Source organism: Eucalyptus grandis, chromosome 3 (assembly GCF_016545825.1).
Source record: "Eucalyptus grandis isolate ANBG69807.140 chromosome 3, ASM1654582v1, whole genome shotgun sequence".
Lineage (NCBI taxonomy): Eukaryota > Viridiplantae > Streptophyta > Magnoliopsida > Myrtales > Myrtaceae > Eucalyptus > Eucalyptus grandis.
This window is the reverse complement of record NC_052614.1, coordinates 55,821,293-55,837,929: the sequence shown is the minus strand read 5'-3', so window position 1 is coordinate 55,837,929 and position 16,637 is coordinate 55,821,293. Positions and strand designations below refer to the sequence as shown.

The window sequence follows — 16,637 nt, the reverse complement described above, 5'->3', positions numbered from 1 at the left end:
TATATAATGTGGCGCTAACTAAAGCTGCTTAAAGTATAGATGCTTTCTGATAATTAGACAATTAACTTAATCGTGAAAGTTGAGGCATAAGAATCTTTGACTTCTTGTTCCTACCAATCACCACCAACGCGTGGCTTTCGTCGGACGTTTTGTCTTTCCTAAATTCCCCACACAACCTGAGCATCTGTTTTGTCCTCAGGATTTGATGCTTAAATCGTAAAGTTAAGAATTAAGGAGCTCAACCACTCACACTAGGGTTTATTGCAACGAATTGCATCCTTTCTTCCATCGTCATCATGCAATCAGCCATCTTTAGTACGGTAAATCTAATGATTAAGAGAAAATGGGGAAAAACAATAAAAATGTCATAAATTTCGTCATATTACTTTAGTGCCACTTTAATTATAAAAAAACAATCGTATAAGTGTCATCTCCGATTTGGAAGGCTGAAATATGATGTGCCAATATATTTTATCATTTTTTCGGATCAACTTGGCTCATCAGAGCTCTGAGTTAGCATTAGTAGCCTTAAATGATTACTCCCCCAAATTTAAACCCTAATTCAGACAAATCAAGACATTTCCACTCTTCTTCTAATCCTAATTTGGACTACATAATTTGGGGCAAAATTAAGAGCTGAATCTCGCAATGAAGAGCATGACTAGGACAAGTAGCTCAAATTCGTTTCGGTAAGATACAAAATTTTTAAATTGAGTAACAAAGATGATCGAGTGAGATTAGGGCAAAAATTTTCATGTTGTGCAAAGTTTTCACCTCTTTCTTCTCATCTTTTACTTCAATTTCGGTGAAGAGCCTCCCCACGCCATACCTATATTAAGATCAGGGGCGTTTTGCCAATGTCTTGAACTCAAGCTCAAATCTTCCGTTTTGAGTTCGGGTTGAAGTGATAGCCCATCAATGACGAAGAATCTGCTGGTCCTATTTAATTAAAAAAGGCATGCCATGTTTTTTTCTTGCTGGATTTTGTGGTTGAAAGGCACTAAAGTGGTCATTTTTCTTTGATGTAGCACTGAAGTGATCCGTCAAAAGGTTTTGATACTAAAATGAGTGTTGTGCGAAAACTGTAGCACTTCTATTATTCTTTTCCCAGAGAAAATGCAAATAATGAGAGTTGTTTTTATTACATCATTTTCTCTCTTGAAATTTACTGCAATTACCCTCCACACTTTCATAAGCGCCCGTCAGGTTCAACATTTTTATCTTTAAAGTGAAATATTATGATTATATCTAATGATAGTAATGATAATCTCAACCATTTTCCATCTAACCAGATATAGGTGGTCACTTACACATCGTTAACGAGTACGAAACAAGTCCCTATCGGTTTTTGGAATTCATTTGAACTAATATATTCTTTTGATAATGGTAAGTGACGAGAAAGTATATTATTCGTCAGCTTTTTATATCATATTGTGGTTAAAGTGATTACTGATCCTCAATATGCGTTTGTGTCATTTAATAAATATTGCTCGCATAAACATGTTTTAAATTAATAATTGGCATTAATTGCAAATCCTCATTAAGATGCACAAAAGCAACTTTCCTTTTAGGAAAGTGGATGTGATACAAGCATGTGATTCATATAAAAGAAGATTTAGGGTTTCTCTTTTCGTAGTGGAGGAACGATATGGAAGACCTTGCATGGCCTCAATCACAATGGGACTTTTCTTATTCTAAATAGATCTTATGCTTGCTTACCGTCACTAGAATTGTTTTGTTCACAAAGGAGCAGCAACACGCACACTCTTGCGTCACCAAGAAATTGAAATGATTGATAGAGATCAGCATCTGATCTTTGCTTCGGCCATTGCAACACCTTTAACCTTAGAGTAACCTCCGGTGTGCGGATCGTGGCATGACTGGCATCTTTTTCTCTCACTCTATCCTCTTCTTTCTCCTCTCACTTTCGGCAACTTGCCGAGAATGGGCCTTTCTTGATGATGGCGTGACCTTTGTACAGTTAGTGTCCACGTGGAATCGTGGGGATGAGTCTCTTGTCGGCTTAACCCTAACCATTCGTTATCTGACTGAAAAGAAACCGTGTCTTGCCAATTTGATTGGAATGGTCATTTTCATATTTTTGAGATATTCAAGGGTATTGATTGAATTTTTGTCTTGTGGCTCCTTTGTCTTTTTGGTCCGAGAGATGCATTCGCAGTAGACAAAATGCTTTCGGTAGTATTTCGGACTGTGGTGAAGGAATGGGGGCATGTATGGAGAGATCCAAAGATGTTGGCAGAAGAACACATAAAATTCAGTGGCCAAGGAAAATAAAACCCAATAAAATACAAAATACGTTCATGAATAAGCCCACATTCATAAACAAATTGAGTGCATGACATGATAGATGAAAATTTAAAAGAAGGGCATCAATGTATGTGTATAAACAAGAAGTATCATTATTCACCCCCACTTAGTCAAGTACTTAAATAAACCATTCCATGTAAATTATTGTCACACTTTTGGCTCTTGTTGGAATTTGTTAAGAATTTCTATTCCATCTAGTGTTTGTTAATTGATAGTCAAATCTCATACAAAGTTGGCTTATGGAATTCTCTATGAGGAAAAGTTTCCTTATTTAAAGGATTTTCTTCCCCGGTTGCTCGGGGCTCAAAATCTAGATTTATATATAAAGAAGTTAATGGTCCAAAACTAGACTATGAGGAATACTTTTTTGGCCCTATGGCCCAATTGATGGAATGCCACATAAGCTCATCAATCATGAAAGCTAAATCATATGATTGACCCATAAGGCCCATAGATGGAATGCATGATGAGCTCATCGATCATGAGTATTCAATAGGTAGATTTTTGGTGAAGTACATAACACGGAGTTATGATTGATTGACTTGAAGCACACATAGAAGTTGAGATTGAGTTAAGGAAAATCCATCGAGGGATAATCACAGCTAAGGAATTAAGAAAAGTTAACAAATCATCCTTAAGTAGCACACAAGTCAAGGTAGTTAGAGACTCTTGCAAGGGAAGCTTAGGGCATGTAACAAAATGGCTCGTAAAAGATATAGGGCCAGTCAAACCATAAACAAGCACATACAATACACAACTACCAATCAACACATAGCATCAATCAAGGCATTTGATAGCAAACAAGGCATTATATTCTGAAGACAGGAAGGTCATTCATAATGGATCAATTTAGATTAGATATTGCCTAAAGCTTGAATTTTGAACTTTGAATTAGATTACATTTCCTGGTTCTAACACCTGTCTTTGTTCTTTCCAGTCATCCTTCGTAAGCCTTTTACTTTCTCTGCATACTTTAATTGTATCTATGAAGAAGTTTATGTTCAATTTTAGTCATCAAATGAGTATGGCGTCCAAGAATATACGTCATCCGTTCTGATTCAATAAACTTTCATATAATTCCCCTATTTGTTCCTGATCTACTTTAGTAGTTAGAATTCTACAGAGCCCTTGAGGTTTCATGGCATATCATAATCTATTCACTTTTGATTTGAAGTCAAATTTGATACTTTAACTATCGATTATCCTCTGTTGGACCTTAATATTTAAAACCATTGAGTTTCTGACGACCCCAATTTGTCAAAAAAAATACATGTAACACTCCCATAATGAGCGCCCGTTGCATTTCGTTTCTAATCACGACCACAGTCTCTTCTAGTCTTCCATAATATCACATTAGTTACAAATCAAGAGATAAATTGAAGTTTAGAAATATGGAGAACCCGTCACTACAAGAAAAAGAGCCAATAGGGACAATTTTTCCGAGGGGCGCATTTTCTGGATTCTTTCCAATTGTCCCAATTCCCTCCGGGCAATAGATTCAGAGATCCACAACCTCAGGTTCAAGTCTTCCCATTAAAGGAAAGGCCGAAGGGCAAAGCTGAGTTCAAAATCGATCAAGGCTCGCAAAATCTGACTACATTTCATTTCAAATGATCAATATTGTGAGGGACTTGTTAATAGTAACATGAACGCTTGCTTTTCTCCTTTCAGGTTGTGTTTGGTCGTCATGATAAAGACTTGGATAAAACAGGATAAGAGGAAACGAAGAAGATTTCCGGACTTTTTCTTTCGCTTTGACCAAGACTTAGAGTGATTTTGTTATTACACCCAGCACGCAATCCACGAAGAAGGGAGAAGGAAACCTCTGGCAGTTCGGTAACGCACGTTAACATGGGCCTTGAGGCCCACAATATCTTGGGCTTGATGATATTGGGCCAATAGTGCAAGCGTCCGGGGTTTGTCCTTGGGCCCAATTATACGCAAGGAGTTCTTTGTACCCATTCTGCTCGTACCATGCTTTCTTCCATTTTTCATGAAAGCAACCTTTGAGAATGAGTCAAGAACCGTAGTCGATTTTATTTTTTAAAGCTTACGTCCGTGATCCCAACGCCTAAATTCCACGTCAGTCAAGGTTGGAGAACTATGCTTTGCCCGTGTCACAACACGGAAATTTTTTCTCGACGATAAGATTCATCAGAAGACGTAATTGACTGAAAGTGAGAATCGCCGACTCTCAATTAATTGAACTGAAATGAGATTGGCTCAATTCGTCAAGGGAAAATATAAAAGTTTGTATCGGAACTATTCCTATAAAGTCATGGGGAAGATATTATGACTTGTCTTCATCTAAATTCGAATTAATAATTACGTGGGTAGGTAGTGTACAGTACGCAGTTAAATAATTATGAAGCACTATGTGTACAAGAGATTAGTTTTGATTGAGGTGCATTTGTAGCTGTCGTCCCTTTAGCTAATGCATTATCTCTCCTTAGTTAAACATATAGACTTGTCCCCCTTTGGTGAAGCTTGTGTTCTGTCATCTAGGCTTAGCTTGATGACAGAATATAATGTGTCTTTTAAAAAACACCGCCCATTCTGTCATCTATAGCATTTTCAATAAGCAATTTATTAAATGACAATCTTTTTTGTTTAAATATTGCGAAATATACACTTACGTATCAAACCCTTCAAGATACGTAGAGGAAAGTCTGCTCATGACAGCTATTCATCCAAAGCAGATAGAAAAGATTGTGAATTTCATCATTTTTTACTAAACCGATGCTACCGACCGCTTGATTATTAGTTTGAACATGCGGAAATATTATGCACGCCGTATCAAGAAAATATCGAAACTGCAATAAAAGAAAGCATGATATACACACAGGCATATATGTATGTACGCACCTATGTGTGTATATATACATATATATTTGATATAGTTTGCTAGATAGGTTCAGATAAATGAATCTACAGAAGAACATAAGAGTTGTAACCCCAACTTTACACCCTTCCTCTCTATTATTGACCGCATAAAATATCCCCCCGTGAAAGCCATCCGAGTATCTGTCACCAATCAGAGAAGTTTCTCTTTCCACACTTCTTTCATTTGCTTAAACGACTGCAATTGAACAAGATAGTATATTCCAGATGCCTCCTATGACTTAGTCAAAAACAAGAAACAGACTGGTGATCGGCAGGAATGGTCAGCATGTACAGATAATCAATAATTCAACAAGCCATCTCCAAAGTCTCCCAGGGGACCTCCAAGAATGTCATCTTTTTTTCTGGAGGAAAAATCCAAACCTATGGCAGCCTTGCCATACTCAGAAAGTCAATATCTTGGTTGGACACCACATTTTCTTCTATCACGGAATCATCCTCATCGCCTCCCTGTGCCTCTCCCTCTCTTCCCTTTTCCTTCTCAAACTCTGAATTTTTCAAGAAACAACCAAAGACTCAAGACCCAACACCCATCACTCATCTCCCACCCCGACCAGGGCTGCAGTCTTGTAATCCATGGCTGATTACAACTACAATCACAACAGATCAAAGTCCTATGGAGGACCCAATATGATGCAGTTGCAGCCATACTATGGACCGCCGCCGCCACAATCACACAGCGACCTCAGGTGCTACAGCGCATCATATGCACAGACAGACGTGTGGGGCGCTTACAGCAACAGCAACTTCAACAGGGATTTGAAGTTGAAGAAAGGGAAGAGCACATCCGGGTCAACCTCAAAGTCATGGAGCTTCAGCGACCCTGAGTTACAGAGGAAGAAGAGGGTGGCTAGCTACAAGATGTATGCAGTTGAAGGCAAGGTGAAAGGGTCTTTCAGGAAGAGCTTCAGGTGGCTCAAGGATAGGTACACACGGGTGTTTTATGGTTGGTGGTGAGAAATTTGATGTTGGGGGGTTTTGTCGAGTCCTTTTTTGGTCTGCAAATTTGGTTCTTTGTAATATGTTTATGATGAGTCTTTGATTTTCCAAAAGGAGGTCTCTTTCACTCTGGAAGGATGTAATCATGAGTCTACGGTGTATTGATTGGAAAATTGGCATGAATTGTAAATTAGTGGCACGGGTAGTTGTTAATCAAATCGTTTACAATCTTCTCCCAGGGCCTAAAATCTATTGGCGTGTCTTGTTTCAGTTGACTCGGTATAAGCAATCTCATTCTCCCCTTTTGATTCAACCTGTAGTTTCTGCAGAATGAGTTATTACGACTAGGTGATGTCTTTGGTTTCTTGCTAGACTTGCACTGTGGAATCGTGGTTAGGAAGTCCCTCATCTGTTCTCCATTTTCCTGTTCAGGTTCTCATTCTCGTTGAAGTAGTTTAACAACTGCTGTGACATCCTTCATTGTGAATTGGTGTACTTCTTCATGATTGATCACGGATATTGCCTATTGATGTCCATGAACACAACCTTCTCTGTCAAAGGACTGTCAAAGTGATCTTTCCTGCAGCAACTCAAGGACGAATTCTTTTGTTTTTCTTGAATTATCTGATGTTCACTATCGATTAAGTTCAGGTGGATTCATCATAAGCAAGGCCTGTCTTGTCGGAGAGTTAGCTATAACTGGGTACCCTCCTGAAAACATTGTCATCAAGTCTAGTGTATACTGGTAAATTATCACATTCCGCTCTTATTCCAGTGTACTTATTCAGTCTTTTCTCCCATTGGTGAAATTGACTTGAATCTCATGTGCCTTTTGAACTGTCACGGCTTGATGTAGTAAGTTCTGAGTGCTCCATATGGCCAGGTTTAATCTTTCTTTATTGACACCATCATCGATTGACTCAGTTGCTTGACTAGATTCATCGCAAACCCAGAATTATTCTATGCCTCCTTATATCTTGCTATCTTCTATTGAAAGGAGGCCGTCAAACAATCTGATACACCAGTTTGTGCACCATTCATGCGCTTTAAATTCCTTGTCACTTTTGCCATAGAAATCTACCAGCAAAGAGTGTTATCTTGATCTATGCTTGATATTGTTGTTGAAATGTGTTTGCTCAGTGAGACTGTGAAGTGTGAAGAAGTTAACATGGGGGGTTAATGTCTACCTGTCGAAACATTGCCCAGATAACCCTGAAGGCTCAAGAATGGAACAGTCCATGCCTGAGACATTCCATTACTATCTGAAATTGGAACAGTCAATTACCAATTCTCAGAATTAACATAGGTCGACTCTCAATTGCATCATTCCACGATACTCTGCTGTTGTCCATGAACCCTTGCCTTTTTTTCTGTACCAGTACTCTTTTGGTTAACCTGGATCACTAGATATCCCCCATAACCTTCTCGCAATCTATCAGCATGTTTCAAATACAGTTGGTCAACATTCGACCGTCACTTTTCCAATGACGCAGCTGAGTTTCTTAAGCAGGAACACGGGTTCAGCCTAGCAATAGCCATTAGCAAAATCTTTGCCAAGATCAACATGTTGAATGTCGGCAACTGTTCTAATAAGCAAAGGCGGGATATGCATATCGATTTCATCTCATTCTTCGACATCTCCAACTTCTTGGACCATAACATTGTGCTTGTGGCTCTACTGATTGGTGTAGCAGCGCGGTAAGCGATTCCAGCAATGGCTTCTGCTTCAATGCTTGCCATGCCATACATGGGATTCAAATTGCAAGCAACCTTTTCAACAGGATGGCCAAATACTTTAGTTTTTCTCCTTTGAGACCTATTTAAATTAGCAGTCGTTTGATGTGATTTAGGTTAAGGAACTCTTCTGCTCAAAATAAATGGAGGTCATGTCACCAATTTTGTTTTCATAGGTCATGTAATTATTTGACCACTACCATAAAATTCGTAAATAAATCATTTAATGGTCTAGCATCTCAAAAATTAACTAATATTCGAGGCTCACACTAGAAAGAATAGATTGAAACCAATCCTTTAAGATGTGTTAGCAACTTGGCATTTGAGGAAGATGACCAAAATATCTCATTTGATTGGGGTTTCTCTACCACATATATATATACACACACTAGGAGAAATTCTAAATAAAAACTCAAAGTGTCCTCATTTTTTTTTTCAAATAATGGCTTAAAGTGAACATTGTTTCAAATAAGAACATAAAGTGACCATATATATATATTTTTTTTTTCTAATACTCAGGAACCGCCATGGCAGTCGGTGCGCGACGTAAACCCGGGAGGGCACTAGCACGGGGACCCACCACCCACAGCACCCCACTTAAGTCACACATTGTGACGAGTTGGGGATTCGAACCCCGGCCTTGCGTGTGGCCAATTAGTCTCAAAGAATGATTTAAAGTGATTATGGCTATTTGAAATAATAGCTTAGCAACACCGACTCATCGATCGACAAAAAATTCCAACTAATGAGAGATATTTTCTTCCAAACATAATTTAAATTCACATTTAAATAAATTATATTAAAAATTTTAAATGAAAAGAAAAAAAAAAAAGCGGGAGGGAGCCATCCCTACCATGTGTGCTCTTTTTAATTTTTTTTTTCAGTTTGTTTTTTTGGAAAGAAAAAACAGAAAAAAGAAGAAAAAATGAAAAAAAAAAAAGATGACATTGTTCTTACTAAACAATGATTACAAGCTATTCCTTGATATTGATATGATAACTTCAGATCTTATTTGAAATAATGAGAACACTTTGAACTTTTATTTGAAACAATATCCATTTTAGACATTTATTTAAGAAAAAGATAACACTTCATGTCCTAATTTGGAATTTTCTCCTGTAACTATTCAATTTGAGGTGAAACTTACATATGAATTAAAGCAAATTATAGGAAATTTATGGGAATTTAGTTGTCAATTGTTATCCACTTAATAAGGTGATCAGTTAGATCATTAAGGCTTTACATAGGAAGAGAGGGTTGGCATTTAGTGATGTTTGGTCGAAAGCAACATCTATTACTTCTATGCATGACTTTCCTTTCGATTTAAATATAGAAAATTTGTTTACAGTTTTCAAGGAAATATGTAAATGGGTTATATCATCTTAGGTGTATAATCTTGGGAAAATTTTAAATAAGGGTATAAAGTGCCATCATTTTCTCAAATAAAAGTTTAAAGTGGACCTTATGTCAAATTAGTATCTAAAGTGGTTATGTTAATTTCAAATAAATGCCTTAAGTAACTATAACAATGTTAAATAAGGGTCCGACCTTGTCAATCGCCGACCAATTAAATATTCCAACTGATCAAGGGCATTTTGGTCAAAAGACACTTTAAATTAATTTTTTTTTTTATCTTCTCTCTTTTCTTTTCTTTTCTTTCCGATAAGCGTCAGCAAGGATCGCCTTGCCCAAGCTCTCACCTGTTGTAGGTGAAATGCCTCACCTAGACTTGGGAGGGTTGACTCTTGCCCAACCCTTTTTGAGTATCGCTGATGATCAGCTACCAACCATCAGCAAAGAGGAAATGGATAGCCGAAAAAAGAAAAAAAAAGAAAATAAATCAAAAAAGGTAAAAGATGAAAATACTCTTGACCAATTGGAAAGTTAAATCCTTATTTGAAATTGACATAGCTACTTTTTAAATTATTATTTGAAACAAAATTCACTTCAGATTCTTATTTTAAAAAATAAGGTCACCTTGAGCTTTTATGTGTAATTGCATCTACTTCAAGCCTTTACTTGAAAAAATGAGAATACTTCACATCCTCATTTGAAATTTTCCCCGTAATTTTTAGTACATTGAAAAGTTTCAAGAAGTTCAAATTAAATTATAATCAAATGCCCATAATTACAAGATCTGATCATCATTTTTAACATAAGAAATCTTTCCTAAACGAAAACTTCGAGTGCATCATAATGATGGTTAAAATCGATTGAAATGATCAAATACTCTTGCTAATACACAAGCAGATTGCAGATGAACAAAATTCATAGTAAAAGGACCCGATCAAAAAAATTTTAAAAAGAAAATTATCTCTTTTTTCTTTCCCTTTCTTGGGTAAAACTGAAATTGGCCGTACCATTTTAAGGCGCCTTCGCTGTGCATCAGATCAGCTGACACCGTATATAAAATCGAGAGAAAAGGAGAGAGAAAGTGTGGAGGTAACGTGAAACATCAGAACCTTCGAACGGTATATTACCGAATCCAAATCACGAAAGCACAGATCTTGCAAATCCATCTCCCTTCTCCTCCTTCTCCCCGCTTCTGGGTCGCATTTCTTTTCGAGAGAGATAGAGAGACGGAGGAGAAAGACAGAGAGAGAGAGAGAGAGATGTGGGAGTCGATCTGTCTGACGTTGGTGGCCACCGCGGGCAACAACATCGGCAAGGTTCTTCAGAAGAAGGGCACCGTCATCTTGCCCCCTCTCTCCTTCAAGCTCAAGGTCGGCCCCTCGTGTCTTCGTCCCTCGCCTTTCTCCATTCGGGGGCTTCTTGGGTCGATCGTGTTGTTGGTAAAGATTGTGTTTGGGTTCGATTGCATTGCGTATCGCGCGAGGAAAACTGGGTTGGCTGTTAGGATGGCAGTTATTGGCGTATCCATATGTGAATTCTAGCAAATGGGTTGTCGAGGTTCGATGTTTGTTTGTTGTTTCTATTGGGATTTGAGGAAATCGCGGCCCTGTTGAATTGTTATGCTAAAGTATTGCTTTTTCTCATTGGGATGCTCGATGGGGTTGGTATTTCTACATTTTAATCCACTTCCATGATTTCCCTGGAAGTTAAAGAAGTTAAGAGTATTGTATTGCCATGCCGTAGTCGATCTTTTAGTTATGGAATGCATTTCCTGTGCAATTAGCAACTTTGGGTAGGCTTTTTGACGAGGAAATTGAGTTGTTGTTAGCATTGGCTGTTGGCTGACTGAATCTGTTCCCTTTTTGTAGGTTATTAGGGCATATGCTTCCAACAGAGATTGGGCTGTTGGGTTTCTGATGGACATATTTGGAGCATTGCTGATGTTGATAGCTCTATCTCAGGCTCCAGTAAGTCCATGCTTGTGTGACGATTCCATGTGAATGTCCCTATCTTACACAAGTAATGGTCTAAGTCCATACTGGAGTCGGGGCGACTTACCTATCGACGACTCTAAAGTCAAGTTTTGTCCTGTTTTTACGTCTTAAATTTGTTTGTATCTCTGCAGTGATGTGCCTGGGCTCTGGTGCCTATGTGTGCATGTAGACACGTGAGAGAATGTTGAATATGCTCATTTTGCTAACTATATTGTGATTACAGGTATCTGTTATTCAGCCTGTTTCTGGTTGTGGACTAGCTATTCTTTCAGTGTTCTCTCATTTTTATCTGAAGGAAGTCATGAATGCAGTTGACTGGATGGGGATCACATTGGCGGGAATTGGTGCCATAGGTAACATGAGTTTATTGTCTTTCTTTTTATAATACGTATCAGAAAGAATTTCATAATTTGTTTTTGTCTCTGATACTGGTAAGATTGCTGCAAAGTGGTGGGATGCTTAGCCTCTATAGATAGATTTTTTGGATGTATGTATCCTTGGTTAAAAATATTAGTAGTAGTAACTTGCCAAATAAAATAAAAGGAGTACATTGTGGCACCACCCAAGGGCTCACCTGGCTCTTTGCCTAGATATGAGCATAGTTTTCCAACCCATTCTCAGTTTTCCCTGCCAAATCAAGAAGAGAAAAAGATATGAAAGAGAAACATAACTATATTTGTGCCCTTCTCTGATTCTTTCTTGTCCACCAAAAGTGAGTTTTCACAACATCATTCTGGACTAATTTGCAGCAGCATTGAAATTCTTTTAGATAATAAAGACATGCCTGTTTTTTCTTTGCTCTGATGACTAGCAACTATGCACTTTTCACATGGATTTCTATTTGCAGGAGTTGGGGCAGGAGGTGAGGAGCAAGTGGCTTCTGCAATATCGATTTTCCATTTGCCATGGCTAGCATTCATAGTGGCAGTCTTGTTTGTAGGTATTCTATCCTAGGCACCATTTAATTGGCTTGTCTTTTCAGTATAATTACACATTTAGGCATTTTTGGCTGTGTCAAATTTGTTACATGTTACATGATGTCGAATATGTGAACTTATTTATTACTTCAGGTCCATTATTTCGGAGTTTGGTACTTATGTCTGTTATTGAGACTTTTTCGTGTTTTGCATTTTCACACACATTAAACTGTAGAGAAGTAAGTGCAATGCATGGATCCATACAAACCTATGATTGTCGCTTTATAGATGTGCCCTGTCCATTTTGAAAGCACTTCTTGGCCTTCTCAGATCAGTTGAAGCATAAGATTAAAAAAGAAGAGGTTTGGATGTTAGTATGCTAATCTAGCATGTACTTTATTTGGCTGCTGAAGTTAGTAATTGACGTGTGTAGGATATCCTGAATATTCTGTAGTGACACCTTTCCCTACTCTTTGCCTTTATAATAAAAGGATAATATGACTCAGTTGATGCTTTTGATTGGATCTACTAGTATCACTCCTGAAAAGATACAAATTACTTCATCAATTGCCTTTTATTTTGGGCTGCCTGATTAGGCACACATCTTCTGTAAACTATATTTCGATTAATTTCCAATGTTAAAAACCTAATGGAATTATTTGGAAAAGGTACTGCTTAATGGGTGGCTTCGCATTTTTAGACGACATCGCAGGGAGCAAGAGATGGTAAGATGGGTCAACGCGAATTAAAGTATCCATGAGTGTGCTGTTTCACTGAGTGCTATATAGGCATCTGACGCTCAACATCTCTCGTGACTCTGTCTTGTGGAGCAGATGGAATATGAAGTTGTTGAAGAAATTATATTTGGCTTGGAATCTGGCATTCTGTTTGGGTACTGATCTATATTGACCTCAGCACTTATGAGTTCTGTTCCTTTTGCTTCACTAACAATTTATTCATATCTGCCATCCACCTATTGCACAAGAGATTGTGCCAAGAGTGAATCTACCATAGGTTTGCAGTTTCCCTTGTCAATGTTGTTGATATACTCACCACTGATTTGGAGACTAATCGATTTGAGTTTAATTGACTTAACACCTTCTCGTCAATGAGGTCATCTTGGAAGACTATGAGACATTGGAATGCTGCACTGTTTAAGATCAATATGGAGCTTTAATGTGTTCAAAAGCAGAATTAAGTTCAGACTTTAAACCCATTCAAAAGCAAAATAAGTTCAGAAAGTAAATTGTGCCTTATTATTTAAATTTGCTTCTCTTCTTTCTTTTTTGTTTTGGAAAACAAAATCATGAAATGAACCTCTGGTTGCAGGATGGCTTCTGTAGTATCCAAGATGGGGTTTCTTTTCATGGAGCAAGGTTTCTCTAAGATGCTAGTTCCTATATGCATTGGAATCAGCATTTCTTGCAGTGGTACAGGGTTTTTCTACCAGGTATGTGTTCAGCCTGTCAATATGGCAGTCATTTCATATGGTGTTGACATTGGATCTAAATTCTGTAGCTTTTCAAGAAGTATAATTTGCCGTTAGTCTAGTCAATATCTTAATCACACTGTATTTTTTGTACTTATTTTATGACAAAGATGAATAGTTTTTCCCTTTTTTATGCTATTATTGGACATTGGGTCAATATGAATGTCATTTTTTAGAATTTTCTGTGCTTGTACATTCTCTGTGGTGAACCTGCATAGAGTGGGTGTAATTTCATTATACTTGTCTGAATGAGTGAAACGGTGTTTTTCAATAGACTCGTGGTTTAAAGCATGGGAGAGCAATTGTCGTATCTACATGTGCTGCGGTGGCATCAATTGTGAGTGGTGTGTTAGCCGGCATGTTGGCACTGGGTGAGAAGTTGCCTTCAGCACCAGTGGCACGACTTTCACTTTTGCTTGGATGGTAAGTGGAGGCACCTCTGATTTTCAGAAGAACACATTGTACATGTAGTCTGTGTTTCAACCCTTGATCGTTTAAATTGCGTAAGCTCACCACATTTCTTTCCTTTCCTCAATATGGTAAATTGAAGTATGTGAACGTTGTAGGATTTGCTTTTTCTGAAAGCCAGTTTCAATTCAGTTAAATAACTATTGGGAGAAAGAAAAGTGTGATCTTAATTTTTGTATGCAGATGCTACATGAGGTAACATATGCATGAATAGATGATACCTCATACAAATGGTTAGGAAGAGTGTAAAACTTAGGGAGTTCAGCCATGAGCCAAGTTGATAGTCTGTGGCACGTTTGCTTTCTTTCTTTAGCAATACTTATCAGTTGGGTGGTTTGAACTGCTCATTGAAGTTACCAATGCATTGCAGTCTTGATGATGTTCCTTAAGTAAATTTCCTTGTGCAGGCTGCTCATCATTGTAGGTGTGGTTTTGCTTGTGAGCTCAGCACGGCTGGTTCGACTCCTCCCATGGAGATTACGACAACTTGTCCCAAGTGGAGTTGGTCGAAATTCTGGCCTGAGACGCTCAGGATCTGTCCATGCCAAAGATACCACCCCAAGTGCTGTCATCCATGCAGCCACATTGCACCATCTGATATCTTCACCTTCTAAAGAGAAGGCTTGAAGCTAATACGGAGTTAGCACAGTTCAACTTTATGTGTGATAAAGTCTCGCTCACATTCTTGTGCATGACCTGTTTTGCGCTTATTCTTTTGAAGGGTAGGGTGTACAGTAATAGTCCGTTGCCTATCCATTTTCAGGAGGGCATGAAATATTAGAGTTCATTCCTTCTTTTGAGAGAACTCACCTCATCTTTTCCGAAGTACCACACTTTTCTGTTCCAATTACATTTGTCAGACAATATTGACTCTGGAGATTTCTTTCGTTGAATGATATGGAAGTTTATCTTGAAACTCTTGCGCTACATTAGCTAGCAATAGCCCATCGCTATCACCCTAGACTGTATATTTAACACTGGTCGCATGGTGAACCGACAAAAGAGGTTAGTTATTTTCTTTAGCAACTCGCCCAACAAATATGTTAGCTCGATGTGGCGCTTCCTCTTAACAAAGGAGTTCCTTTTGCTGAAGAAATGTGCATTGGTGAACTCATGGGTGGACACAGGTCCAAAAATATTATGCAGTGCCCAGAGTTTCAAGTATTGCCGATTTGAATGAACACTGGACCATGCATTTAACTGATACATCCATGTCATGCTCAGAAAAGGCCATAAAGTCGCCATTTTGACTCTTTCGGAGATGCATGTGTGAAGGGGCTCCAGTTTATGAGTTGGCTGGTCTCTGTCTCCCTTTTCTTCTGTGGCTTAATGCAAGTGGAGTTGGTCCCCAAAAAGGGCATCTGTGATGTGTCATTAAGTAATTGTACCATGGATTTGATCAGCAGATTTTTTTTTTTTTGGGCTGGCGATCAGCAGATTTGAGAGCAGGTAAAATCATTGATGTTGGTATCCTTTTTCATCTATTGTACCATCATCTAGGTCGAAAATTCCGTAGTTCTGCACGGAGAATTGCTGCGACGACTAGCGTGTGCCAACGAACTTCTCAAGACTGCCCAAATCGACAAACCCTGCAGATTTCGTGACGGACATTCGGGTTTAAGAATTTGAGCATGGTAGACTTCTGTGGGATTAGATACTCGGAAAGACTACTTGAGCATGTGCTGCTGATTATGAGTGGAGTCATCACACAACAGGTGGGGCATGGGAATTTGCGAAGGCCACCTAACGTAGTTGTCTTCTTCTCGTGGTTTGAAATGTTGCTCCACGCTCTCCTTACACTTTTCACTGGTGCAGTCGATGTCGAGACACCCTCCTCCTCACATGTTGTCATCAACTGAATTTTATGAAAAGCCTATATGAAGTTGCATTTTTAGGGTTCTTGAAATTAATGCCGAATTTGATGGAATTCTTCAAACATCTCAATTGAGCATGTGAGGACCATTTCCGATATTATATCACGTTCATCCAAGGGACAGCGACAAAGCAACAGGGAGAGCAGTGAGCCCAAGACGTCAACGCCTGACACAGGTAGAAAATCCAAACCGTTTTTATTTAATCGCGAGGGACGACAACATAATTTGCACCCAGTGTTCGAAAATTTTCACCTTTTTCTTGTCCCTTTCCTCGGCGCACAGTTCCCGACAGGATGATTTGAATACGAAGTTGAATAAGGTTGAATTCCTTCATCAGAATCCTATGATTCAAGAAATTTTCATCTTCTTTTGTCGCCTCCTGCCACACATGGAGATTTAGGGCCTGCATGTTTGCAATTTGTTTCTGTTCCCAGGAACAGAAATTTCTGTTTTTTTTTTTGTTTAACAAAAGTTTCATGCAAACGTTTGGTTCGTTTTTTTCGCTCTTTTCTTTGTTCCAGGAACAAAGAAAACAAACAAGAAACACAAAAACTTCGTTTTCTTGTTTCAAACACAAATCAGAAACACTTTGTTTTTTTTTCTTTTTTTTCTTTTTTTTTGTTCTTCTTTCTTTTGGCCG

The 16,637-nt window shown here is 38.3% G+C and overlaps 2 protein-coding genes across 4 annotated transcripts; both read left to right on the top strand.

The window, feature by feature from the left end:
* The first annotated feature begins 5,516 nt into the window (after positions 1-5,516).
* Positions 5,517-8,075, top strand: LOC104437857. 3 transcript variants are annotated; one of them, XR_005549749.1, is made up of 3 exons: positions 5,517-6,155; positions 6,601-6,913; positions 7,679-8,075. XR_005549749.1 is itself a non-coding variant. In XM_010050908.3 (2 exons), the coding sequence occupies exons 1-2, from the start codon at positions 5,806-5,808 to the stop codon at positions 6,620-6,622; spliced, it is 372 nt and encodes a 123-aa protein (XP_010049210.1). In that variant the 5' UTR covers positions 5,517-5,805; the 3' UTR covers positions 6,623-6,941. The 3 variants fall into 3 exon arrangements, 1 of the variants encoding a protein (XP_010049210.1); XR_005549750.1 differs by having other exon boundaries at positions 7,676-8,075; XM_010050908.3 differs by lacking the exon at positions 7,679-8,075 and having other exon boundaries at positions 6,601-6,941.
* A 2,243-nt stretch (positions 8,076-10,318) lies between these two features.
* On the top strand, positions 10,319-15,039 carry LOC104437854 (probable magnesium transporter NIPA9). The gene is made up of 9 exons (XM_010050904.3): positions 10,319-10,625; positions 11,124-11,222; positions 11,473-11,602; positions 12,097-12,185; positions 12,835-12,891; positions 13,000-13,058; positions 13,496-13,616; positions 13,930-14,078; positions 14,531-15,039. Exons 1-9 carry the CDS (start codon positions 10,515-10,517, stop codon positions 14,748-14,750), a joined length of 1,035 nt encoding a protein of 344 aa, XP_010049206.2. The 5' UTR covers positions 10,319-10,514; the 3' UTR covers positions 14,751-15,039.
* The last annotated feature ends 1,598 nt before the right edge of the window (positions 15,040-16,637 follow it).